We start from the raw sequence: 25,866 nt of genomic DNA on the forward strand, positions 1-25,866 counted from the left end.
TGAAGGGGCGTGGAGGACCTCTAGAGGCGGGACCATGGCTCACAACAGTTGTAGTTCATAGGTGCACGACTTCCGCAAGGCGGACTTGGGCCAGATGACGCGAAACGCGTCGGCTGGCCCAAAAAATATGTGAGAGATGCTTGATATCTCTGGGAGTGAAGCTCCAATTTCAAAAATTTCAACGGATTCGAAAACCTTAGGGGCGTGAGATTTAATATATATTCATATCCCCCACGGTAAAGCCGTCCTTTTAACAAGCAGCATTCTACCATAAAGTGACATGTATGAAGAATATATAGGGAGACAATTGTTTTTCATCGTACAGCCACAGCACATAAGAGGATATTAATGTGGTGGGTGTAGTTTTTCATAGCCTGTTCATTTTGAACAATGTAGACAATTTTTCTCCTGGAGGGAGGGGGGGGGGGGGGGGGGGGGTTCTCTTTGTTATGGAGTTTTGTAGTCATGTTGGAAAATGTGCACCAGTCTGTGTGTCTGATTAGGGGCAGTTCATTCATTCATACTGTGAGCTGCTGTGCTTTTCTTGATGGCTATTGTTCTATTCTTATTGATATGTAAGCTGCTATCTTGTGTTGATTTGTGAGTCGCTGACTAGCTATTTCAGATGCGCTCATCATCAGGGCCGGATTAACACAGTGTGATGCCCCAAGGTGACCCAGACTTGTGTTACACACACACACACACATACAACGTGAAATCTACTATGGCAATAAATACCACCGATTTACATGACTGTATTGCTAAAGTAGAGCCTCAACACACACATACCAGACACAAGACACAATGTAGATGATGTGGACTAACATCATCACACAGGAATACAATTGGGCTAATTTAATTTACAAGACTCTCAGCTTTCCAGTCACACTCAATTTCTGCAATTCCAATATTGTTTAGGGGTCCTATATGCAGAAATATTCAGAATAGGCAAAAATAACACATTTATAATGCATGTATTTTTCTGGAAGAATAAAATGGATTAGCATAAAGTGGGCATGTCTGTAAAGGGAGACTGGGGTACCAATAGAACCCATTATTATTCAGATATCTTGAGGTGACAGGTCAAGGGACCCCTTTGAATATGGCCATGCCCGTTTTTCCCTTTCCAAAATGTTGTCTAAGTTTGGAGCGGTATTTACCCCCCTTGCTGACAAGCTAGCATGTCTTGGTTGGTATCAATGGATGCCTTAGATCTTCTAGTTTCATATGATATCAGGAGCTTCGCTCTAGCTTTAAAAATGAGCCCACTACAACCCAGGGAGGGAGAGGTGACATGGAGGTGAGTGAGAAAAGGTGAAGAATGACATCACAACAGTCTAATCTTAATGTTAATATTCCTCTAATCTGGCGACAAAGTGGCCAATTTTTTTTGGCGCCAACCGTCCCCCCCAATTGGCTACAGCCAATGTTGAATTGGTGGCTACAGCCTTGGTGTGTGTGTGTGTGTGTGTGTGTGTGTGTGTGTGTGTGTGTGTGTGTGTGTGTGTGTGTGTGTGTGAGCATCTGTGCGTGTGTGTGATCAGATGACATTTCTATCCCAGCTAATGGGAAATTCCACTGCAGCTCTCCAAGTGATTACCGGCACAGAAACATAGCCTGACGGATGTTAGAGAGACAGAGAGGCTGAACTCATTGACCTTGACCTGAGTTTTCTCAGTTTATCCATGTCAGTGCTATGTATCCAACTGTGTAACTCCGGGTGAGGAAATCAAATGAGAACTGGCGAAACGCTCTCCTCTTTCTCTGCAACTAGCATCAAAGTGCCCTTGAGCAAGGCACTTGTTCCCTCAGCTGCTCCAGTAGAGCTGCCTGGCAGCCAACTGTGGGTTTATTAGGAAGCTCCCAGGTATGGATGTGTGTAATTATGCGAGTGGCTGGCTTTCCATCCAAGTTTTTTTTCTTCTAATGATTTTATTAAACTAGAACAATTACTCTCTCTCACAAGAAAGTTTTTATGACTGCTTAAAGTTTTTTTTTAATTAGAAATTACTAGTGCAGTGCCCGTTCCCCCATTCACCACCCTGTAGCCCCCCCCCCCCCCCCCACTGCACTAGAGCTGGGCTCGGGCTGAATTTTCCTTACCGAACCCGACCGAGCCCGTCACATTATTAGCCGAGCCCGGCCCGGCCCGACAGGTGTCAATTGATAATCTGTCCGAGCCCGGCCCGAACCCCCTCCCTGATTTTTTTTTCCCCCTCGGAGCGCAGCGAGCGCATAATTCAATGAGTCTGTCCAGCCTATAAACAGCCCTATATAATCCCAAACCAAAATCAGTCCTCGTAATTCAAAGCAGTCAATGATTAATACGTAATGTACAAAGCAAAGCACCAAACAGCCTAATTCGTGCGTGCCGTGCACTGCCCACACAGTCCCACATCGCTGAAAGAAGTACTGCACGGTGTCTGCGACACCAGCGCTGATGAGCCTACACGCAGCTGACTCCGGGCAGAGCAGCAGAGTGCATGTCTGGGCGTGTTTCATTCGATGCCTTCAGGTGCTTTCATTAACGTAGTAAATTAGCTCAGGAGCTGATGATAGATTTTATTTGAAGGCAAAAACAAGTGACTGATTACGTGACCGAGCCCGGCCCGAGCCCGAACGCGACTTCAATAATTCTGTCCGAACCCGGCCCGTAAGTCGGGCCGGGTTCGGGTTCCGAGTCCGACGGGCCGGGTAGCCCTGCTCTACACTGCACTAGCACAAGTCCCCTAGTCCCCCTATGTGAACGAAATTGTGATGTGAGTTTTGACCCACCTGTCAATCACAGCCACAGATGTGTACACGTCGGAAGCGAATTTCTGAAAAATCGACCACGGTTCGAAAAAATAAACGCCGCAATAATGCTCAGCGAAACTTCGCCATTGGTATGCAAGGTTGCATTGACTAATATAGGTTCGGAAAATATTGGAAAAAAACGCTCCCGATGCGTAAGGACCTTTAGTCTTTCGCGTGACCGACCCAGGTTCGAATCCGACCCTTTGCCATATGCCTTTGCCAACCCCTCTCTCCCCACCCCTCCTGTCTATCCACTGTCCCATCAAATAAATGCAAAAATGTCCAAAAATATTCTTTAAAAAAAGGGGGGGGGGGGAAACATTGCAAACCAGCCACCATGTTTTTCCAGTTTGAAAACCCAGGGCAGATGGCCCTGCGAGTGCGTTTCAAGCACGCCTATCAAGCATCGAGTACTGGGACGCAGCGGGGCTCCCTCACATCCACAAACACCCCTGTGCAAACCAGGGTGTGCCACATGCCACGGCCAACCAATAGACCCTTCTCACGGTGGCCATTTTGTGTCAATTGGAATTTGGAAACCCTCATTAGTATTTTGCTTGCACCTGTGTTTATTATAAGCATAATAATTGTAATCTACACAATGTACACAATCTACAAAAACATGCAATAATATAAACGGTGTTGTGCTCACGTTCATAGCTCATATCATAATATAATGTATCATATCGTTAATTTCAAGCTCAATTCTTACCCAGAGAAAAGGTACAGCACTGAAAATGTAACAAGCAATAGTTTTTTAAACATCTTTATTTTAAAAGATGTACTCGCATAATCAAAGTGCCCTTGAGCAAGGCACTTGTTCCCTCAGCTGCTCCAGTAGAGCTTTATTTATCCAGCAGATTTATTCTGCCTTTTTGACACAAAATGGCCCCTGTGAAAAGGGTCTATGGCAAGCCCCCAGGAATAGCGCTGGGCTGTGAAGCCATTTGAACATGGTGGCGAAGCTCTGTATTGCAAGTCACGTGACGCCATGCAGCCCAGAAAGGAAAATTCTCATCCACTTGCATGGGAACCCCGGCAGCTGTTAAACCCAGGGGAATTTTTCCCGGGTGTCACTCAAAGTATAAAACGACTCTTTTTAATGATCAAATAATTGTTTATGGGGCGTTTTTTCTTCAGAAGCCACTAAGAGCCGTATACGGGTGTATTTTCTTCTGTGTGTATCTACATCCATGGGTGGGAGGGGTGGGAGACGTCATGGAATACGTCATGGTACACATGCGCACTTCGCCTTGGGCCGCATGGTCAGGAAGTAAAACCAGGAAGAAAAACCCCCCATGATGGCTTCATGCGCCAGTGAGCAGCCTCCGTCCGAATGCATGGGTGGGCGTGGTTCGTCCCTTATCCAGTTCTTTTAATACATCCATGGTCTATGGTGACAGTCAGTGACGCGTGATTTCTATTCGCACATAGGTTACGCAATAACCACGCCCTGTGCCCGCCTACGCAGCAGTCAAGCACCAAGAAGCAGACTGACAAGGCCTCAGCCTGCATGCAGCTCGGCGTGAGCTACCAACATGATTTCGGTAAAAGGGTAAATTAACAGCTGACTGGACTTGGGAAAAATGTAGAAAAAACTGTGGACTGGATTTTCTGCTTGTTGAAGCTTGGGACTAAAGCACCTGGGTTTTTTCATCTTTTAAAATAAAGATGTTTAAAAAACTATTGCTTGTTACATTTTCAGTGCTGTACCTTTTCTCTGGGTAAGAATTGAGCTTGAAATTAACGATATGATACATTATATTATGATATGAGCTATGAACGTGAGCACAACACCGTTTATATTATTGCATGTTTTTGTAGATTGTGTACATTGTGTAGATTACAATTATTATGCTTATTATTATTACTATGCTAAGGAAGGTAGGTGACCATAATTCATTTCAATGTCCGCTCTCAATGTCCGCTCTCGAAATCGCTGTCCGTTCTCAAGAGCTATTCAGTTGGTTCATGAAATCGCTGGGCTGCGTGCCCTCCAGTGTTTGTGGTGTGGGAGATTCCAGCTGTCAAAAGAAGAAGACAAAAGACTTGCTCCTGGCCAATCCTGGCGCTTGACTGCTGCGTAGGCGGGCACAGGGCGTGGTTATTGCGTAACCTATGTGCGAATAGAAATCACGCGTCAGTGACAAGCCAGTCACGTTTATAGGGCTGGCCCTGTTGTTGCGGTTCAGTCAAAGAAATTATGATGCAGACTTGGCAAAAAAAATTGCTTCATTGCAAACAGTCAAAAGTAACTTTGGAGATTGTGAAATGTTGTAATTGTCGGATAAAATTATGAAATATGGCCACCATTAGCACACTAATCAATACTGGAAAGACTCAATTTTTCATGGATTTGTTTGGGAATTCATTTTGTTCACTTCAACTCAGCTGGATGGAAATGCATCTCATTCATTCACCTTTTATTTTTTGAAACGTTTCTTTAATTTAATATATAGGCAGACTACGTTTGCCTTTATTAGCAATATAGGCTGTTTTGATGCATCTAAAATACAGTTCTGTATTGACACTGAACATTTGATGAAGCAGCTGCTGGGAGGTGGAAACAGAGTATTGATTTTAGTGAAGGCCAATTGACACTGATGAACCTACTTCTCTCCATTCTCTCTTTTTCTTCTCTCTGTCTCTCTCTGTCTTTCTCTCTCTCTTTGTGTATCTCTGTCTCTCTCTCTCTCTGTCTGTCTCTCTCTCTCTTTGTGTCTCTGTCTCTCTCTCTTTGTGTCTCTGTCTCTCTCTTTGTGTCTCTCTGTCTCTCTCTTTGTGTCTCTGTCTCTCTCTTTGTGTCTCTCTGTCTCTCTCTCTTTGTGTCTCTGTCTCTCTCTTTGTATCTCTGTCTCTCTCTTTGTGTCTCTCTGTCTGTCTGTCTGTCTCACTCTCTCTCTCTCGGTCTCTCTCTGGTGTCTCAATTTGTCCTAACAGCTCTTCAACTCTCTTGGCAGTTCATTGATTTATCCAAGACAGTAGTTTTGTGTATTGAGATACATATGAGCATATTTTGAAGCATCTGCTGTGGGACTGTAACAGTGAGGACATTCATGACTGTGCGACTGACACTGACAATCTTTCCTCCCTCTCTCTCTCTGTTTGTCTGTGTGTGTCTCTCTCTCTCTCTCTCTCTCTCTCTCTCTCTGTTTGTCTGTCTGTCTCTCTCTCTCTCTCTCTATTTGTCTGTCTGTTTGTCTGTCTGTCTGTCTCTCTCAGGTTGGAGGACTCTCCACCGCAGCCTCCTCGAAAACAGCAGTCACCCTCAAGCAACGGAACAGGTAAAACGGAGGGGGAGATAAAGATAGAAAGGATGGAATAGAAAGAGACAGATCTTGCCCCCCCATCCCTCAGTATGACCCCCTCCTCAACAAAAAAACAAAAACAAAACAAAAAACAGGCCAGACCGGCCAGAGGAGGTGCTAGTGCAGCAGCATCCAGGACTCATACCCCACCACAGGAAGGTAAAAAGGCAAGAGTTACTGCTTTATACAAAAAAGGCAGTAAGATGGAACAAAGTAACTACAGGCCTGTGTCTGTCTTGAGTGTTTTAAGTCAAATCTTAGAGAGAGCTGTTTACGAGCAGATTTTTAATTATGTCAACCAGTTTAATATTTTATATGATTTTCAGTCAGGTTTTAGACAGTGTTACTCAACTGATACTTGTCTGACCTTCTTAACTGACTTCAATAAAAAGCAAATTGACAGTGACAAGTATTGTGGAATGGCACTGCTTGACCTACAGTACAAAAAGCATTGGACACTGTCAACCTCCAAATCTGACTATGTAAATTGAAGGCAATAGGTTTTAAACGCCAGGCCCTGAATTGGATACAGTCATACCTTAAGTAGGATGTGAGCCCAAAGACCTTAGCTGTGGGGTCCCCCAAGGAAGCATTATTGGTCCTTTTATTATTTTTATTGTATATTAATGACTTGGAGTCAGCATGTTCATGTCCCTTATTTCTGCATGCAGACACTTCTGCCTTGTTGGTAAGCAGAGAGTGCTTCGAAACAGTCAGATCATCACTTAGTAAAGAGCTTCCAAATGTAAGCACATGGTTATGCATCAATAAGCTATCCTTGCACTTAGGAAAATTTGAATGTATTGTTTTGGGAACAAAGCATAAATTAAGGGACCAACCCAGTTTTTCGGTTGAATATAATTGTATTAAGTTACAGGAAAAGTGTTGTGTAATGTATCTGGGGAGTCAATTGGATCAGTGTACAGTATGACGAGTGACTGATCCAAAATTAACTTAGCAAAATTAACTCAAACACAATATGCTACAAGGTTTTTTGCTGTTGGATACAAATATAAAACTCTCATTTTCCATGACTACTACAAGAGAAAGCTGTTTTATATAACGTACGGTAATTGACTCAGATTTAAGAGTTTGTTAAGAGTAGCGTATGTTACCTTTCCAGCATTTGCGGCTCCGAACCGTACGTGGAAAACCTCTGGTGTTGTGCCAGTCTGCTTGGCTCATAGCTGCTAAAAAGATTTTACTGAGTTCGGACCAACTCTGCAGTGGAGAAGTGGCACGTTATTTCGGTACAGCAGCGAACATAATGCACAGCCTCTCAGTGACGTTCTAGCCTTTTCCCCCCCGCTAACAATGCTAGCTTTACTCAGTATCCTGCAACTCACTCTGACTGCGGCTAAAAACACCCTCACTTCCTACTACGTCACCCGCACAGTATCCACTACTAGACCACCTTCTTAAAGGGGCAAGGCTTGATCGAGCTATTCAAGTAATTTGGTGAAAATTTCTGGATTTTTTTCATATCGCAATATAAATCGCAGAAAGAAAATATATTGCAATGTCAGTTTTTTCCAATATCGTGCAGCCCTAACTGTTACTGTTAAGCTTAATGAAGGGGACTGTCCACGACATTATAAACTAATAAGCTGAACTAAGAGAGAGGAGTGAGTGGGAGTTTATGGGGGACTGACAGGAAATGAGTAGGGAAGGAAGATGCTGTACTGCCTCCTAACGAGATGAATCAGGAGGTGTGTGTGTGTGTGTGTGTGTGTGTGTGTGTGTGTGTGTGTGTGTGTGTGTGTGTGTGTGTGTGTGTGTGTGTGTGTGTGTGTGTGTGTCCGCACACACAGGGGAGGTGGAATGTGAGGTAGGATGTGTGCGTCGGAGTGCCTGTTAGGAAGGGAGGGTGACGGAAGTATAGCTGGGCTATTCTAGGAAGAATGGCAGACTCTGTGTGTGTGTGTGTGTTTTGAGGTCTATTTTCTCCAATGGAGATTCCTCACGGCAACAGGAGCACACACTTATAGTTCCAGATCCCTTGTAGCGGTGTAACGGAGGAGAACAGCTTGAAAAGCGAATGACACAACAAACAGTATTATGCTACAAAACCTATTCTAGTCTGGATGCTAATTGTCCTCATTACTGCTACTTTAGCATCCTTATCACTCTGTGTGTGTGTGTGTGTGTGTGTGTGTGTGTGTGTGTGTGTGTGTGTGTGTGTGTGTGTCTGTGAGGGAAGACGGGAGCTCATTAGTGCAAAGTAGTCAGGTGGCATACATGTAAGTGTGTTTGTGTCTATTATTGGGTTGAGTAACAGTTTGTTGAATTTTACTTCCAATGGCCCAATGACTTCTCTGTCTGCCTGGTTTCAGAGAGAGAGGGAGAGAGAGAGAGAGAGAGAGAGAGAGAGAGAGAGAGGGAGGGAGGGAGGGAGAGAGAGGGAGAGAGAGAGGGTCTATTTTTGGAAAATGGGTTGTGTTTGTAGATCACTTCATCTAGGGCAGACATGCATGTGCTGTGAAAGTGAGTGTTGGAGGTGTTTACTGTATGGGGATGTCAGTGTGTTTTGGGGATTGTGTGTGTGTGTGTGTGTGTGTGTGTGTGTGTGTGTGTGCGTGTGTGTGTGAGAGAGAGAGAGACTTGGAGTTATGCAACATCTCTTTTATCTCTCTACCTGTCATCCGCTTTTTTTTAATACTGTTGGAACATTTCAATCACAGCTGTGTATTATTTATACCAGTGTTGTTCAACAGGGGGTCCATGATGCCTAAGGGGTCCGTAGAGGTACTGCAGGGGGTCCGCCAATTTTTCACAATGTTTGTGAACATTTTAAAAATGTATTTTAGACAAAAAATAATAATATTGAGTAAACTCCAAGCAATAATAAGCTACTTTTGACAAAAAATAATTTACAAAGCAAATCTGATGAAGCAATATGCGAAACACATTGTTCGCTCCTTCTTACTTTTTCAATGTAATCTATGAATAAAAAGTAGTATCAATCTTGATATCCTGGTGTGCACTGGATTATAAATGTTATTATAGACCATGCTTAAAATGCAACACAATTGTATTTATTTTTTTAATTGTAGGGGGTCACTGATCTGTTTCTCTATCAACCCAGGAGTCCTTGGGCTGAAAAAGGTTGAAGACCCCTGGTCTACACAGAATACAGTCATCAGCAGATTGCCACTTTTCTACCTAATAAATCACAACAGACAAAACAACCCTGCAAGAGCTTTCACTTTGTCATAACTAGAGTTGTATAAGTGTTTATCACTAAGCCCCTCCAGCTTCGTGTAGGGCTGGGCCATGTGGACAAAATCAAATATGACAATATACTGTACCTCAACATATTGTGACATTATTGTAGGGATGACTATTTGTGCTTTCACAAAATATTTACACAATGACATGTTTGATAAATAAACGATAAATTACATCACTTTACTGTAATGCAGCCTTTAAAACCAGGAGAAGACAACACTTATGCCATATCACAAAATTACGATATTGATGATCTAAGACAATATCTACTGTAGTCTCATATCACAATATCGATATAATATCGATATAGTGCCCAGCCCTAGCTTCACATTCATACAGTTACACACATTCACACACCTGGTGATTGTACATGTAGGTGAAAGGGTGAATGGACAGCGTCTGTACTGCCAATGAAGTCTATGGCATTGGTGAATTTACTATTAATTTAAAATCGAGTCTAAATAGTTATTTTCTCTTTCTGTCTCTGTTGTTCCTGGGCACCCCCACCCCCACCCCCACCCCCACCTCCCCCTCTCACACACACCTTCAGACAAACAGCAGAAGGAGACGTGGAGCTCGCGGCTGCAGAAGTGGCTGTACGAGCGCTTCGGTGTTTACATCGAAGACTTCCGCTTCCAGCCGGAGGAGAGCACTGTGGAGGCAGAGGAACCGCTAAGTGCTAAAAGGTGGGCGGAGGTCCTTTTGGAGTCCATCCTGTGGTTGTTCAAGGAGCTACAGAATCATTGTGTCAGTGTTAGCCAGGCAAGACAGCGACTCCTGTGGTTGTTCAAGGAACTACAGAATCATTGTGTCAGTGTTAGCCAGGCAAGACAGCAACTCCTGTGGTTGTTCAAGGAACTACAGAATCATTGTGTCAGTGTTAGCCAGGCAAGACAGCGACTCCTGTGGTCGTTCAACGACCTACAGAATCATTGTGTCAGTGTTAGCCAGGCTAGACAGCAACTCCTGTGGTTGTTCAAGGAGCTACAGAATCATTGTGTCAGTGTTAGCCAGGCTAGACAGCATCTCCTGTGGTTGTTCAAGGAGCTACAGAATCATTGTGTCAGTGTTAGCCAGGCTAGACAGCAACTCCTGTGGTTGTTCAACGACCTACAGAATCATTGTGTCAGTGTTAGCCAGGCTAGACAGCAACTCCTGTGGTTGTTCAACGACCTACAGAATCATTGTGTCAGTGTTAGCCAGGCTAGACAGCAACTCCTGTGGTTGTTCAACGACCTACAGAATCATTGTGTCAGTGTTAGCCAGGCTAGACAGCAACTCCTGTGGTTGTTCAACGATCATTTTGTGTCAGTGTTAGCCAGGCTAGACAGCATCTCCTGTGGTTGTTCAACGATCATTTTGTGTCAGTGTTAGCCAGGCTAGACAGCAACTCATGTGGTTGTTCAAGGAGCTACAGAATCATTGTGTCAGTGTTAGCCAGGCTAGACAGCAACTCCTGTGGTTGTTCAAGGAGCTACAGAATCATTGTGTCAGTGTTAGCCAGGCTAGACAGCAACTCCTGTGGTTGTTCAAGGAGCTACAGAATCATTGTGTCAGTGTTAGCCAGGCAAGACAGCAACTCCTGTGGTTGTTCAAGGAGCTACAGAATCATTGTGTCAGTGTTAGCCAGGCTAGACAGCATCTCCTGTGGTTGTTCAACGACCTACAGAATCATTGTGTCAGTGTTAGCCAGGCTAGACAGCAACTCCTGTGGTTGTTCAACGACCTACATAATCATTGTGTCAGTGTTAGCCAGGCTAGACAGCAACTCCTGTGGTTGTTCAACGATCATTTTGTGTCAGTGTTAGCCAGGCTAGACAGCATCTCCTGTGGTTGTTCAACGACCTACAGAATCATTGTGTCAGTGTTAGCCAGGCTAGACAGCAACTCATGTGGTTGTTCAAGGAGCTACAGAATCATTGTGTCAGTGTTAGCCAGGCTAGACAGCGACTCCTGTGGTTGTTCAAGGAGCTACAGAATCATTGTGTCAAGTCAAGTCAAGTCAAGTCAATTTTATTTGTATAGCGCATTTACAAGCGGCTGAGCCGCAACCAAAGTGCTTCACAAAAGTGCATAAAGGCATAAACAAGTGATATACGCTATATAAAGCATTAAAAAAATGTAATAAAATAAGTAGAAGAGTTAAAAGACATTGACTAGCTACACAGCAAAAGAAAATTAAAAAGGTGGATGAGGGCTTTATTTAAAGGCTAATTCAAAAAGGTGGGTCTTCAAGTGGGATTTGAAAGTGTCCAGGGTCTGAGCTGCACGGATGCAGAGAGAGGGAGGCAGTTCCAGAGTCTAGGGGCTGTTACTGCAAAGGCTCTTTCCCCCCTGGTTTTTAACCTGGACCTGGGCACCTCCAAAAGCAGGTGGTCAGCTGACCGTGTCAGTGTTAGCCAGGCTAGACAGCGACTCCTGTGGTTGTTCAAGGAGCTACAGAATCATTGTGTCAGTGTTAGCCAGGCTAGACAGCAACTCCTGTGGTTGTTCAAGGAGCTACAGAATCATTGTGTCAGTGTTAGCCAGGCTAGACAGCAACTCCTGTGGTTGTTCAAGGAGCTACAGAATCATTGTGTCAGTGTTAGCCAGGCTAGACAGCGACTCCTGTGGTTGTTCAAGGAGCTACAGAATCATTGTGTCAGTGTTAGCCAGGCTAGACAGCAACTCCTGTGGTTGTTCAAGGAGCTACAGAATCATTGTGTCAGTGTTAGCCAGGCTAGACAGCGACTCCTGTGGTTGTTCAAGGAGCTACAGAATCATTGCGTCAGTGTTAGCCAGGCTAGACAGCGACTCCTGTGGTTGTTCAAGGAGCTACAGAATCATTGTGTCAGTGTTAGCCAGGCTAGACAGCAACTCCTGTGGTTGTTCAAGGAGCTACAGAATCATTGTGTCAGTGTTAGCCAGGCTAGACAGCGACTCCTGTGGTTGTTCAAGGAGCTACAGAATCATTGTGTCAGTGTTAGCCAGGCTAGAAAGCAGCTAGGCAGTGCTGATCAACTGTGCAAGACACTCCTTATTCCAGTGAGATTGTACATTTTTTGTGGATGAGCTAGACCCTTATTTAAAATCGGTACGAAGAGAGTTAAAACTTTCACCAGCTGCACTAAACTTTTTTTCCCTATTTTTAAACCATACCTTGGAAATTATTAATAGATTAATAGAAATAACATGTTAAGATGTTTGCCATGTGATTCCCATGGGCTTCATGTATGCGCAGTGTGTTCACATCATTGATCATGTTTTTCTCAGCGTTCCATTTTTGTCAGTGTATCCAGACTGTGTACGCAAGGAGCAATGCTTTAAAAACCTTGTAAGTATCTGAAATCAAATGAAAACAGAAAGTAGGTCATCGGCCCAAGAGGTTTCAACAGCAGAAGACTTTGTCCGAGAAAATAAACATACTTGTCTGTGGGATGCCGGTGGCCTGGAGACAGCACAGTTGTATTGTAGATGGTGTGGATGGAGTGTGTGCCTTCTAGTGGGGACCAAGCTGTACTGCAGTGTGTGTGTGCGTGCGTGCGTGTGGGGGGGGGGTTGTATGTCAGTCTCTGGGTAAATCAGCTTGCACAGTAAGCTCTTAAGTTAGTCATTTTGACACCTCCTGTACATTTTGGCGTTTGTTGCTCATAAAATTGGCCTTGTTTGACGCAGCCATGATGCATGTTTGTGTGATTTGCGCGTTCACCTTCTCTGGAGAGTACAGAATCTGCATTTTAGTCTGTGAATGTGCGCTACAGATTGACAAACGCATAGTGTTAGGAGGGAATGCTACACGAGGAGTTGTGAATAAATCACCCTGTATTGTGCCAGAGAGGAGAGCGATCACTCTTCTTCCCTTCCTGTCCAGCTCTGTGAAGGCCAGTGAGTCATGCCGTGTCAGTGTCACCACCTCCACTAGCACCATTTGTTGATATGTGTGTACGGTGTGCACTTCCTTGCAGACAGTATGTTCTGACCTTCACTTTATGTTCTCCCACCTCCCTCCAGGTTGACAGAAAATATGAGGCGACTCAGTAAGTATACACACACACACACACACACACACGCGCGCGCGCACAAAGTAGAGCCCGTTACATCATATGGCCATGTTACGGACAACAGTTTGAGACTGAAGGCTCTCAGTCAGGTCAGAATTTGTGTTGGAAACCTTGTGGTCAAGTGATGTCATAGTCATACTTTAACGTCAACATCAACCACAACCAAACTAGGGCTAGTATTATACCTGCACCAGGTCCAGTACCTACCTATCATTCAAATTCAGTACTGGTTCTTGATTGAATACATTTTTTTCTTTGAGTGAAAGCACATTTCATTATCTAGCAGAGTATATGACTTTCCATTTTTACATTTACACGTTTCATTGGGTTTTCTCAGCAGAATTAGACCATGCATAACATACATTTTCCAATGTTAAAAATATTCCTCACCAGCCAAAAAGGTTTCTCATTGTAAGAATCCAATATTAACATACATTTCAGACGTCTTGGAATCGAAATTGATACCAAAATCTGGCACAATACCGATGTATATATTAGTCCTAAACCCAGGTGAATATATCCCACTGTCCTTCAGAGCGAGGAGCCAGACCTGTCACCAACTTCTTAAGGAACCTCTCCGCCTTATCCAATTGGCACTCTGTCTACACCTCAGCTATTGCCTTCATTGTGAGTGTGCACTCTCCTACTCATACTCTGTAACACACTCTGTTTATGAATATAGTGTACTGCTGTATGTACTGTACATTTCTTTTCTTAGACGATTATGAAAGACTTGATTTGCTTAAGAAAGGGCACAGCCTGAGAAAAATAGAGCAATGTAGTGTACTTTAATTGTTAAAGCCCGCCTCCAGTCAGTTTTTCCTACCTGTTTCACCGTTGATGTTCGATGAAAACGTATATGTCCACGCACTGCAACAAGGAACGTCACCATTTGTGCCAACGAGCTTAGATTGATAAGAACGGAAGCCTAATAGTTTGTTCCACTGCAACATAATGACTTTCCGGTCATATCTCTGTGGGAAAAAAAATGTTTAGAACCCAAAATATCACTTATTGTCAACAAACCGGCCAACAGATATCAAAGCTGATGGACTTTATGGAAAGAGTATAACTCAAACTGGTTAAAAGTGACTATCGCGTAACGCGTTGGGAAGCTGGATTGGGGGTATGTGTCCTGGTCGCTGCACTAGCGCCTCCTCTGGTTGTTCAGGGCGCCTGGTCGGGGCGGAAGGGAACTGGTGGGAAAAGCGTGATCCTCCCACGTGCTACGTCCTGCCGGTGAAGCTCCACGCTGTCAGGTGAAAAGAAGCGGCTGGAAACTGCGCATGTCTCGGAGGAAGCATGGTGCTAGTCTATGGCTCTCCCCAGATCGGCAGAGGGTGGAGCAGCGACCGGGGCAGCAGGGGGGAAATTGGCCAAGTACAATTGGGGAGAAAATGGGGGGGGGACCTGGAAGAAAAGGTACTATCGCAGCATTTTGAGGCTGGTGAGCACTTAGTTAGCAAACGTAGTGCCTAATGACTAACGACTAGCTACCAGCAGAGGGCATTTACTGTAAATATTGTATTTGTCTAGGATACGTCAGTCATTAGACAACATAATGTCTGATGTCATCACCCGTTTTTAGTAACAGCTTATTTTTAGGACTTTGAGCTCAAAATAAGGTTATTTGTCAACAAAATACACTGGCAAACCCTTTGGCTCATTAGCAGAGCAGGGAAAAACACAGCTACACATGAACTATCTTAAAAATGGGCTTTGAGGTCTAAGTTTTTCTATAGAGAAAGGATGCGCATGACTCAAATAATAGAAACATTAAAGTAATTTACTCGCCACAGTGAAGGGCTGTAGCGTTCCTCAGAGGTCTAATCAAAATCGTAATCAGTGTTAACATTCGATGATTCTGCTAAATCACCTTCATCCCATTGGTTGTGGCCTCCTGCCAAGGCCTTCTCAGTATCCAGAGATGACCCCACTACAGCAGGTATTAAGGGAGACAATGTGATGGTGCTGGGAGATGCTATTACAGAGATGAGTAGTCCAAATCAATGCCAGGAAAAGCCTCCCAAACCCTTAAAGAGGAAATCCCTTATGCTGCTGTTGTCATCACTTTGTCCATATCTGATGCGTAAATCCACAGGTAATTCTTTAAGTGGAGGCATGCCAAATAAATGAATACATGGAGACTGGTTACCAGTGGTTACGAGGGATATGCCACCATGTGGGAGCAGTGATTGGAGGAGGGATGCTTGTGATATTATCATCTCTGAAAATATCATCTAAACCCTCTTCACCACCTCAGAGGCATTATTAACTCAGAATCAGAATCACTTTTATTGCCACAGTATGAAAGTTACATACGAGGAATGTGTCTTAGTGTCTGTATGCAGCATAGCGGTCAGGTCAATATACAGAGATAAAGAAGTAGGAAATAACTACAAACAATCACAACGTTGCAACAAGTGCAATCAAATCATATAGTATGTACATGAGTGGAGGAGTGTTCTGTGGATATTGAATATGAATTTGCGTTGAATTTACATGAAATTTACAATCTTGAGTTGAATAGTCGTTAAATAGGCAGTGAATTTACAGTCCGAGTTAAATATGAGTTTACATTGAATTTACATGAAATTTACAGTCTGAGTTAAATAGGCGTTAAATAGGCGGTGAATTATAATCTAAACCCCCTGCCACCACCTCGTAGGCATTATTAACTCCGCAACTTTCCGTAACAGTACTTGTTTGCAGTCACTGGGAATATCAACGAAACAAAATGTCTCTGTTTCCTTCTGTCTCCAGATCTACATGAATGCTGCGTGGCATGGCTGGGCCATTCCTATGTTCTTCTTCCTAGCTATCCTGCGACTGTCGTTGAATTACCTCATAGCCAGGTGAAACACCCACTGCTCTTCACCGGACACTGTTATGTTGTACAGGTGCAGCGTCTGTACCACTTTTTACTACAAGCTTGCTTTGCTGAGAGGAATATTGTTGTTCACATTGCAGCTGGCAGATGACGTAATGTGTGTTTCATGTCATGATATGCCTGTTTAGTTCTACGTTGCAATATTTCAGGCTGCAATGGCAACAGCAGTGCTGACAGATTCTCAAAACTGGCACTCATGCACATTTTCACGGTTACAGTTTCTATCTGTGCCACACATGCCTGATGCATTACAACAAATAAGATAAATGCTTGTCTGTGCTCACAGATGCAAAACAAATGCATTGCACAGGCTCATTGGGGTAGAAGACATGGGAGATGTTTTTGCATGCTCAGAAGGCTACTGTATAGCTACATAGAGTATTAGTATTCTGCTGCTGACATTTGGCTGGACTGTAGCTTCAAACTGGGACACCTCAGAAGTGATGAAGGTTCTAGAGGTTGGAGACACAAACTTTAGAGGTGGGAGGGTAGTTTGGTGTCCTTCTTTTATGTGCTGTCTGCATTTCCAAAAATATATTCACATCTTCCTCTTCTGTTGCAGAGGTTGGAGGATCCAGTGGAGCATCGTGCCTGAGGTCTCTGAACCCTTGGTAAGACTTCCTTATTCCTGTCGCACAACATCCTGTTTGTGTGCGTCAGGAGGAGAAGTATGGAGGAGTAAATGACATCAGAGGAGGAAGATATTTAATTTCACCACCTATGTGAAATTGGCGTTCTGAAATCCAATAACTGCCGGAGTATCGGCTTGCTTGATATCAGATATTTCTGCTTTGCTAGAGGGAATGAGTAACAAAAAAATCCTGATCCAACTAAAAGTGTTTTTGTTCTTCTTTGTTTAGTCTTTAAATTAAAAATCACACCCAGGTGTTGAAGTAAGCTGTGCAGGTTTGGCAGGTCGGACATGTGTGTGCGTCCGTGCGTGTTTTACCTGCTGTTTTACCACGACACCTTCTGTGTCCACTCTCACTTCCTTGTATGTTACAACCGGGGGGAGGGGCCTAGGCTAAATCTTGCCCACACACAAACATACATAGTCACTTATAGAAACGGCTGCACCGCTTAAAAACTACCAACTGATTTTGGACTCTATAGAGGTCACTGCAAAATCTCGACTAGATCTCTCTCCCTCTGAATATTTTGTTTATTCTACAATAAACATCCACCCTGTGTGAAAGGCACAGTTTTTATGTGTTAAATGTTGTGGTCCCACCCATTTCCCCACCTTTGTTGTGTTTTATTTTTCACGTAGGAGCCTTCAAAGGAAGACTTGACCGTATCCGAGAAGTTCCAGCTCGTGCTTGATGTTGCACAAAAAGCACAGGTATGACACGGCTCTACCGTCTGATGAAACACTACAGATTCAGACAGTAACCAATCAGTCTGCAGATGATGAAACACGACTGATTCAGACAGTAATTCAACTCTCCTTACAGAACCTTTTTGGCAAGATGTCGGATGTTTTGGAGAAGATAAAGAAGTAAGTGACATTAATGCTAGAGTACTGTAAAACTTCAAATAGTAGCCCGGGTGTTTATTTACCAAAATGTATAGCCAGACCCAGCGTCTATTTGGGAGCTGCGTTTAATTATTTTTGCCCAAAATTCTTGCTCTTGGAAATGGTATCAAATTGTGTTTTTCAAATATTTCTATTGCGTTTTCAATTTGCATACAAATATTACAAACATACATCGACAGCTTTACAAAAAATAGTTAAAAAAGGCAAAAAAGACAGGACAATCAGATCAGCAACCAGTACTGTAATCATGGGGCGATAAGATCTGGGGGAGGGGGGGGTCAAGGGTTATCTTGTGCACGGACAGGAAACTCTACTGAAATAATCCATGAATGGCTGCCAAACCTTGTAGAATCTTTTAGTAGAACAGGAAGAGTATCGCAATTTCTCTCATTTCATATGAGCCATCACTTCCTCCACTTTTGTGATGGAATTTTAACTGCTTTCCAATTAGTGAGGATCAATAGTATCAAATTGTTTATTTAAACCACTATAAATAGTGCCTGGATAAAAAATACAGTATAGATATTTGGTTTGACCGTGCCACCTGCTGTGTTTTTCAGTACAGTAATTGTCGCGTGCAGCTGCCAAACAGCCATATTTCAAACAAGTAACATTAGCCTAACGCTCACATTCAGTTGTTTATGTTTAATTGGAAAGCAGCAGTTTGATTAGCTAGCGAGTAACTAACTAACATTAGCATTTAGCTGCAGCTAACGTTAGCTCTGTAACCAGCTGGTCAGCACTTCTATCAGACAATATCAGACAAGCAGACTTACCAAATATTTCCAATACATGTCTGGTATAATCCATACTGCCTTTATGATCGCTGTTCTGTTGACAGAAATGCACTTTTACAACGCCCAATTAACGTTATAACTTCTCCACCACGGGACTACTTTCCCCATGTTGTCATTATGGAAACCAGACAGCGTCTCCAGTCTAACACGCTGACTCCACTGCTGAGTTTTGAATGTTTATGTTGTGCAGTCCGTAGCATCAAACAATGGCAGTATGCATAACGGTACTTGAAACATGTCGGTTATGTAGAAACAAAGCGTAAAACTGTTTGACGGGGAGAATGTAGCCTACTCGATCTCTCCTCTCGCCTCTACCAAACCAGAAGTCAACAACACACACTACCCACATCACAACAAAATACCCGGCGTCTAATTGAGACCGTAAATATTGGATCTAATTTGTCTAATTTGACAAAAATCAATCAATCAATTTAATATTTATATAGTGCCAAATCACAACAGTTATCTCAAGGTGCTTTACAAATAGAGCAGGTAGAAGACCAGGCTCTTTATATTTTAGACCCGAAACAATTCTCACATGCACTGGCTATTTTACTGCACAGGTCATGTGGCAAATGAAACAATTTCCCAACAAGAGCATGCCCTTATTAGTGATGGCGGCAAGTAAAGACCATGTTGGTGTACAGTAGGTGTCGCATAGTAACTGTGTCTCTCCTCTCTCTCTCTGTGTGTGTGTGTGTGTGTGTGTGTGTGGTGTGTGTGTGTGTGTGTGTGTGTGTGTGTGTGTGTGTGTGTGTGTGTGTGTGTGTGTGTGTGTGTGTGTCTCCTGTCCTGTCAGCCTGTTCATGTGGGTGCAGCCAGAGAGCACCCAGAAGCTTTACATCGGCCTGTGGGTGGCCTTCATCACCTCCTGCGTCCTGCCATACAAACTCATGGGCTTCATGATTGGTATGTCACACACACGCATACTGAGTCAGCACTTCTTATCCTTGTATGTAATCTTTGCATATTGTTGCAATCAAAGTGATTCTGATTCTGAATATGACCTACATACAGTACTACATTTGGTATTTGAATGCAAGCACACTGTTCTAACCTGGTATTAACATGCGTCTTGTGTGATCCGATCACAGGTGGACAGCTCTAAGTATCTCAGTTCACACGCCAACCCACCTACAGTACCACTACAAGTAGATTCAGATTGTGTGGGAAACACTGATATTGTCACCATATCGTACAGTAATGTGGGAATAGGAATAACTATAGGAATGATTGATCATAGACAGTTATGGTTACTATAGGAATTATTGAATGATCATAGAAACACTGCTATTTGCCACTTTGATCATATTCTGTTCTCTAGACAGAAATACATTTGATTAAAAAAAACAGCAGTGGCACCTAGAAACATTTCATCTACACTCCTCAATGCACTCGGGATAGCCCACAAGTTAGACCATTTCTGCCAAAATACAGTTATTTTGAACATATAATTTTTCACATTCCTTTTTGTTTTATGCTTAAGCAAAGGACGTCAGTTGAGTAGGTGGTCCGTTCACACATGCATAAGAATGTTTAGAGCTGTCCACTTTTGATTGGATGACCCAATCAAATGATGTCATCTTTGATGGTAAGTGGGCTCTGTCTGCAATTTTGGTCCGCGATCTCGAGCAATTGGGATGTCACTGATGATGTCACAATGACTGATCACTCGAGCAATTGTGATGTCATCAGTGAGTGACGCAGGGCAGGCGCTAGCGAGCCGGAATTGAGCCAAACTGCCTATAGTATGTAAAAGAGATGCAATGGCATTCTGCATCGCTGCAATATGTAAAAGAGACTGACATGACGTGAAGGATATTTGAAAGGAAACATGATGTGATCGAGCACCATGAACGATACTGATACCTGACTTTGAAAGGCATTGAGTGGAGAAATGGGAAGTACTGAAAAGTAAGATGGTGTGGCAGTGGAAAAGAGGAGGTGAATAGAATCTGGCTTTATCGCCGTTTCAACATCTTTTTGGTCAAAGTGTTGCCATACAAGATGTTTGATACCCTCTCTCTTTTTGCTTTTCTCTTTCTGTCCCACCTCCCATCTCTGTTTTTTCTCTTCCTGTCTCCTCTTCTCACTCGACACTCCATCTTTCTCTCCCACTTCTCCACCTATCTCTCTCTCTCTGTCTCTCTGCACTCTCTTACACTCTGCACTTCCTCCCTCTCTCTTTCTCTCTCTCTCTCTGCATTCTCTCCTCTCTCTCTCTGCACTCTCTCTCTCTGTGTCTCTCTCTGCACTCTCTCCTCTCTCTCCAGGTTTATATGCTGGTATTAAGTTCTTCATCATAGACTTCTTGTTTAAGAGCTGTCCTAAGCTACGGGACAAGTATGACACACCCTACATTGTGTGGAACAGCCTTCCCACTGACCCGCAACTCAAAGAGAGGATCAACACCACCGTGTCGCGACGGGTGAGGGGCACGCACGCACACGCACACACACACACACACGCATGCACACGCATACAGTACATACACTATATTACAATTTATCTCTGTCAGTGTCTTGCTGTCTTTAAAGTCGAAATGAAGCCAACGGAGCCCAAGTGGCGCGTGGGTCGCAGTCCGTTTCAGACTGAAAACATAACTCGTCTGAGATGACAGGTTGAGAGGCGGGTCATAGTAGCATGTTGATGATTGTATTTGACAATTCTGCGGACTGAATTGGGCTTTGGAAAATCCTGGCGTGTTCTGCCCCCAAATCGAGTGGGATTCAGCGTGTTGTGGCGCTCTCGGGAAGAGCCTGCTGACGCGAGGTTAGTGGCTGAGTGGAGCTAGGCGAGCTGCAGGCACCCAGCTGCCTTTGTGTTGCGGAGCGGAGAGTGCAGCCCATCGGCCTGGAATCTCCGAGGGGCGACCCCTGACAACCAGGATCTCTGAGGCACGCGCCAGTTACGCTATTGCGGTAAATACAATATTCCTGGAATGCGAGTTTAAGAGACAGTTACATTTCTTTGCTTTCTTAGACATTACCGCTTGCTTTATTTTGTATGTTACATACAATTGGCCAAGTTAGTAGTTAGTTTATGGGCTAGATTACAGGCACTAGGCGCCATTTTCTCCTTCACTTGGAAGAGAAAATTATGCTGAAATGAAGATTTGATTGACAGCTGCCATGTCGTGATATGATTGGTTGAAATGGGGTAGAAATTTGATAGTACTAGGTGACGTCAGCAAACTGTAGATTACTGTTATGAATGAAATCTTGAAAAATGAACTTTTGATGTGAAAAAGTGTGAAGAACTAAAGAAATTAGATTTTTGTGATTTTTTTTTGGCATACATTATTAAATAGGTGCACTGAATACCCACGTATTTGAACTAAAAGAAAAGAAAAGTCATTTTTGGGTTCAGCTCGACTTTAACCTTCATTGTCTTCTCTCTTACTATTCCCACACACACACACACACACACACACACACACACACACACACACACACACACAGATCCAACACAGCTTAGACTTGCGTAGCCAAACAATTGGAGATCTCCGCCTACCAATGGTCTGGGGACTTCTCTATCAAGACATTTGCTAGAACAGCAGCGAGAACTTTGGATTGGTTCTGCAATGGATTTTTTTGCCCATTCAGCCACTTTTTGCAACGAAAGCTGGGCAAAAGTGCCGAGTGTCTACTCTAGTTGAACGAGTGGATAGTGACTGACACACAGCTTAGTCTGGGACCTATCCAAGGATACATTTCTATTCCAGCTCTCCCCAATGCTAACCTGAAAAGCTCAAGCCGCGCTTATACAGAGGCTGTGCGGTCACATCACAAATCTCCTAGCAGCAACCACAGCTGGCACTGGAGAATAAATAATGGCTAAATATATGAATAGCAGTATACAACAATTGGGCCAGAGAAAGAGAGCAACCTGATGACACAAGTCATCATGGGTAAAGTCAAGTTCCAGCTAATAGTCAGTTGTCTGCTGGAGCAAATGTAGGTTACTGTGACACAGTAAAGCGTGTTGTTTTGATCCCTAGCTTGAGAACAGTGGGCTCAGTTAACCTGAACCAACAGTTGGTTTTTGGCAGAAGCTGACAATGTCTATTCAGTTTAGAAATGCATCACGCTCTCTTAATAGCTTCCATTTCACCTACTTTTCAGTAAGTACGATCAACCCAGATCTGTCCAAGAAGACTGGATTTACCTCTCCATATTATTCACAATGTTCATATTGGGGCGACAAGTTGGCCTAGTGGTTTAGAGAGAGCGTCCTTCAACTCGAGCACCGGGTTCAACCCCCCATGTCAGCAAGCATCCGTCCTGCTGAAGTGTCCTGGAGCAAGACACTGAGGTCCTGGGACCCTGACCTCCGACCTCCCTGTGGAGGGGAGAAAATAAAAAGCATTCTCACATTATTATTGACAATATTAATACCTTAAATCCACTCACTGTCATGTCTGTCCTTGCTGTGTGGATACCAGGATGTCTGTGTCTCTGTGTACCACTGTGTGTAGATTGATGTGTGTGTGCAGTGTTTCCCACAGAATTCAAATCTACTTGTGTTGGTTTGTATATATGGTTTGTATAAATGGGAGGGGTGAGTGCCTTGGGCCAATTTTCAATAATATTGAATATCGCAATATTTGCTGTGATATTTTTCACAATATCGAATGTCGTTATCATTATTTTATTTTATTTAAAATTTTTGCACGGTCTGCCCTGCTGCCAGTCCGACCCTCATTTCACTGCTTGGCTTACTGTACATTGTACCTTGGCATGAGACAAATACAACTTTGAACTGCTGTTATTTTAGTGGCAGCATCCTGGGGCTTTATTTAGAAAAGAAAATGCACAATGCATGCAGACGTAAAGAAACTAAAGGAAGTGAACGGCATATCAACCTCTGAGTCCTTTATTCATACAGTACTACTAATCATAATATAATGTATAGACCTGAAACATCAAATACAATCATATAATTATATACATGTATTTCTTCTTTTCTTATATATACATAATAATATACCTGGGCGGCCGCCCAAGTAAAGTCTATGTGGGAAACACTGGTGTGTGTGTGTGTGTGTGTGTGTGTGTGTGTGTGTGTGTGTGTGTGTGTGTGTGTGTGTGTGTGTGTGTGTGTGTGTGTGTGTGTGTGTGTGTGTGTGTGTGTGTGTGTGTGTAAAATGTATACTGTATGCGTGTGTGTCACAGGTGTACTCTGTCATCTCTCTCTCTCTCAGCTCTCTGGCAGTGAGAAGGTAGGGACTCCGGTGTGTTCCCCTCGGTTCCTCTACTAGTGCCTGGGTGTGCCGCCAGCTGACTTCAAAGCGTGTGTGTGTGCGTGTGTGTGCGGGCGTGGGCACGCGTGCGCGCGGTCTGTGACACACCTCGTGACACGGGATTGACCGTCAGTGTTTGTGCACAAAATGGATCAAAATGTCATAATTGGCCGCATCCTGTAACTTCATAATCCATCATGTTGAAGTGAACGTTTGAATGAACTGGTCCTGTCCAGATATTAAATTTGATCATTAATACTCATACAGCAGACATTTTGAATCCATTGTCATAGACACACTGAGAATTAACAGTGTGTTTTGTTCATTTGAACCACACTAATTAATTAGTTGAAATGTGCATAGAATAGACCCTTGATGATAGTAATTTAACATGAGCTCACTAAACCCTCCCTTTCCCCTGCTGTATGTAGTAGTTATCCCCATTGAGTCATTGCTGTTAGTTTTTTCTTTTAATTGTTTTTGCCCTGTAGGAAAGGTTGAATTTAAACAAAAAAGAAACAAATATATCTCAAAAGAATTAAACAATAAAATGATGACTTCAGCCTAAATAAATCAGGGTAGAAAGATTTTTTTATTATATTTTTAACAAAAGTATACTTTCCATGATTTTGTTTTGTCTGCAACTCCGAGTATTTTACCTGTTCTAACAATAGTGAACAGATAATATTTACTTCTTTTTTATCTTTTGATGATTTTATGTTTTTACTTTTTTTTTTACTTACATATTCATTTTCATATTTGCAGTCTCATATTTTCACAAACTAACAAATACTTTCATGCCTACCCAACTGTAATGATATGGATGTTGACTGAGTGGCGGCTTCGCTCTCTGCTTTGCACGACACACCTGAGCTGCTCTGGAGAAGTGTTTGCAAAGCTGCACAGTCAGAGAAGCACATGATGTCATAGTGAACGCTGAGGATCTGTCATTATTTTGCCTCATGATGTCATAGTGAACGCTGAGGATCTGTCATTATTTTGCCTTCCGTCCCCGGCCGCTAGCTTGGGAGAGGCATAGTGGGATTGGAGGGAAGTGAATGGTGTATACATGTGAAGGAACAGCATGTTAAATATTGCTCTCTCTCTCTTGTGTTGGTCTCCAGGTCCCGCCGGTGGTTTCTCGCAGCAGCCTTGCCACTGTCCCGTGCGGGGTGAGCAGGGAGGAGGAGACCGGTCGCTCCCACAGCACCAAGAAGGGAGCCTTCCACGAGATCTTCGGCCTGCCAGAGTCAGAGCGCCCTCTGGCGGGTGAGCCGGCTCACTGCAGCAGAAAGAATACCCTATTATGGCCCTGTATTAATTTGCGCTGAGATTACGAAACGTTAGAACCACTTCCCTCCTATTGAGTTTCACACCCCTTTGCACAGTTCATGTCTCAGTTGTCTCGAGGCTTATACATCGTTCTATTCCACCGTCTCTACCTCTGCCACTCTCTACTTAAAGGACAATTCCACTGTGATTTTTTTAATTTTTTAATTTATTTTATTTATTTATTTATTTATTTATTTATTTATTTATTTATTTATTTATTTATTTATTTATTATTTTTGTTTTGTTGTTGTTGTTATTGTTATTGTTTTACATTTTCCTACATGCGTGTGCCACAATTAAATATATTTTTAGTTTCAATTTCAAATCGGCCCATTCACTCCACGGCATAGAACAGAATTCCAGACATTTGATGTCTGGACATTTGATGATAAATGTAAGATGGGAAAGGAAAGAGAATACGAAAAGCTCTTCCCTTCCTCAGTGCCCTCATGCCCTTGAGCAAGGCACTTCACCCCCAGCTTTTCTAGTGGAGCTTCTGATTGGCCAACAATGGGGAAAATGGCTGTACTGGGAAGTCCCCAGGTGTAATGAAGCAGGCTGTTGCTGAAAAAGAGTATAGGTACAGTACAGTACAGTACAGTACAGTATATTAGAATATGCAAACACAAATAACAAGAACAACAAATAATACTATTGATTTTCTCTCAGAGCAAATTAGCAAAAGAAAGTCCACAT

The 25,866-nt window shown here is 43.2% G+C and overlaps 1 protein-coding gene across 1 annotated transcript in view; it reads left to right on the plus strand.

The window, feature by feature from the left end:
• Nucleotides 1–25,866, plus strand: part of gramd4a (GRAM domain containing 4a) — a 109,689-nt gene that overhangs the window by 79,570 nt on the left and 4,253 nt on the right. The window contains exons 5-16 of the mRNA XM_083655541.1: nucleotides 6,019–6,080; nucleotides 9,883–10,018; nucleotides 13,323–13,348; nucleotides 13,908–13,999; nucleotides 16,136–16,227; nucleotides 16,825–16,873; nucleotides 17,533–17,604; nucleotides 17,717–17,760; nucleotides 19,396–19,505; nucleotides 20,870–21,024; nucleotides 23,800–23,817; nucleotides 24,963–25,107. Of these exons, the coding sequence (XP_083511667.1) occupies nucleotides 6,019–6,080; nucleotides 9,883–10,018; nucleotides 13,323–13,348; nucleotides 13,908–13,999; nucleotides 16,136–16,227; nucleotides 16,825–16,873; nucleotides 17,533–17,604; nucleotides 17,717–17,760; nucleotides 19,396–19,505; nucleotides 20,870–21,024; nucleotides 23,800–23,817; nucleotides 24,963–25,107 (1,001 nt within the window). The remainder of the gene's footprint in view (nucleotides 1–6,018; nucleotides 6,081–9,882; nucleotides 10,019–13,322; nucleotides 13,349–13,907; nucleotides 14,000–16,135; nucleotides 16,228–16,824; nucleotides 16,874–17,532; nucleotides 17,605–17,716; nucleotides 17,761–19,395; nucleotides 19,506–20,869; nucleotides 21,025–23,799; nucleotides 23,818–24,962; nucleotides 25,108–25,866) is intronic.

This window comes from Poromitra crassiceps, assembly GCF_964638095.1.
Source record: "Poromitra crassiceps genome assembly, chromosome: 2".
NCBI classification, from domain to species: Eukaryota; Metazoa; Chordata; class Actinopteri; order Beryciformes; family Melamphaidae; genus Poromitra; species Poromitra crassiceps.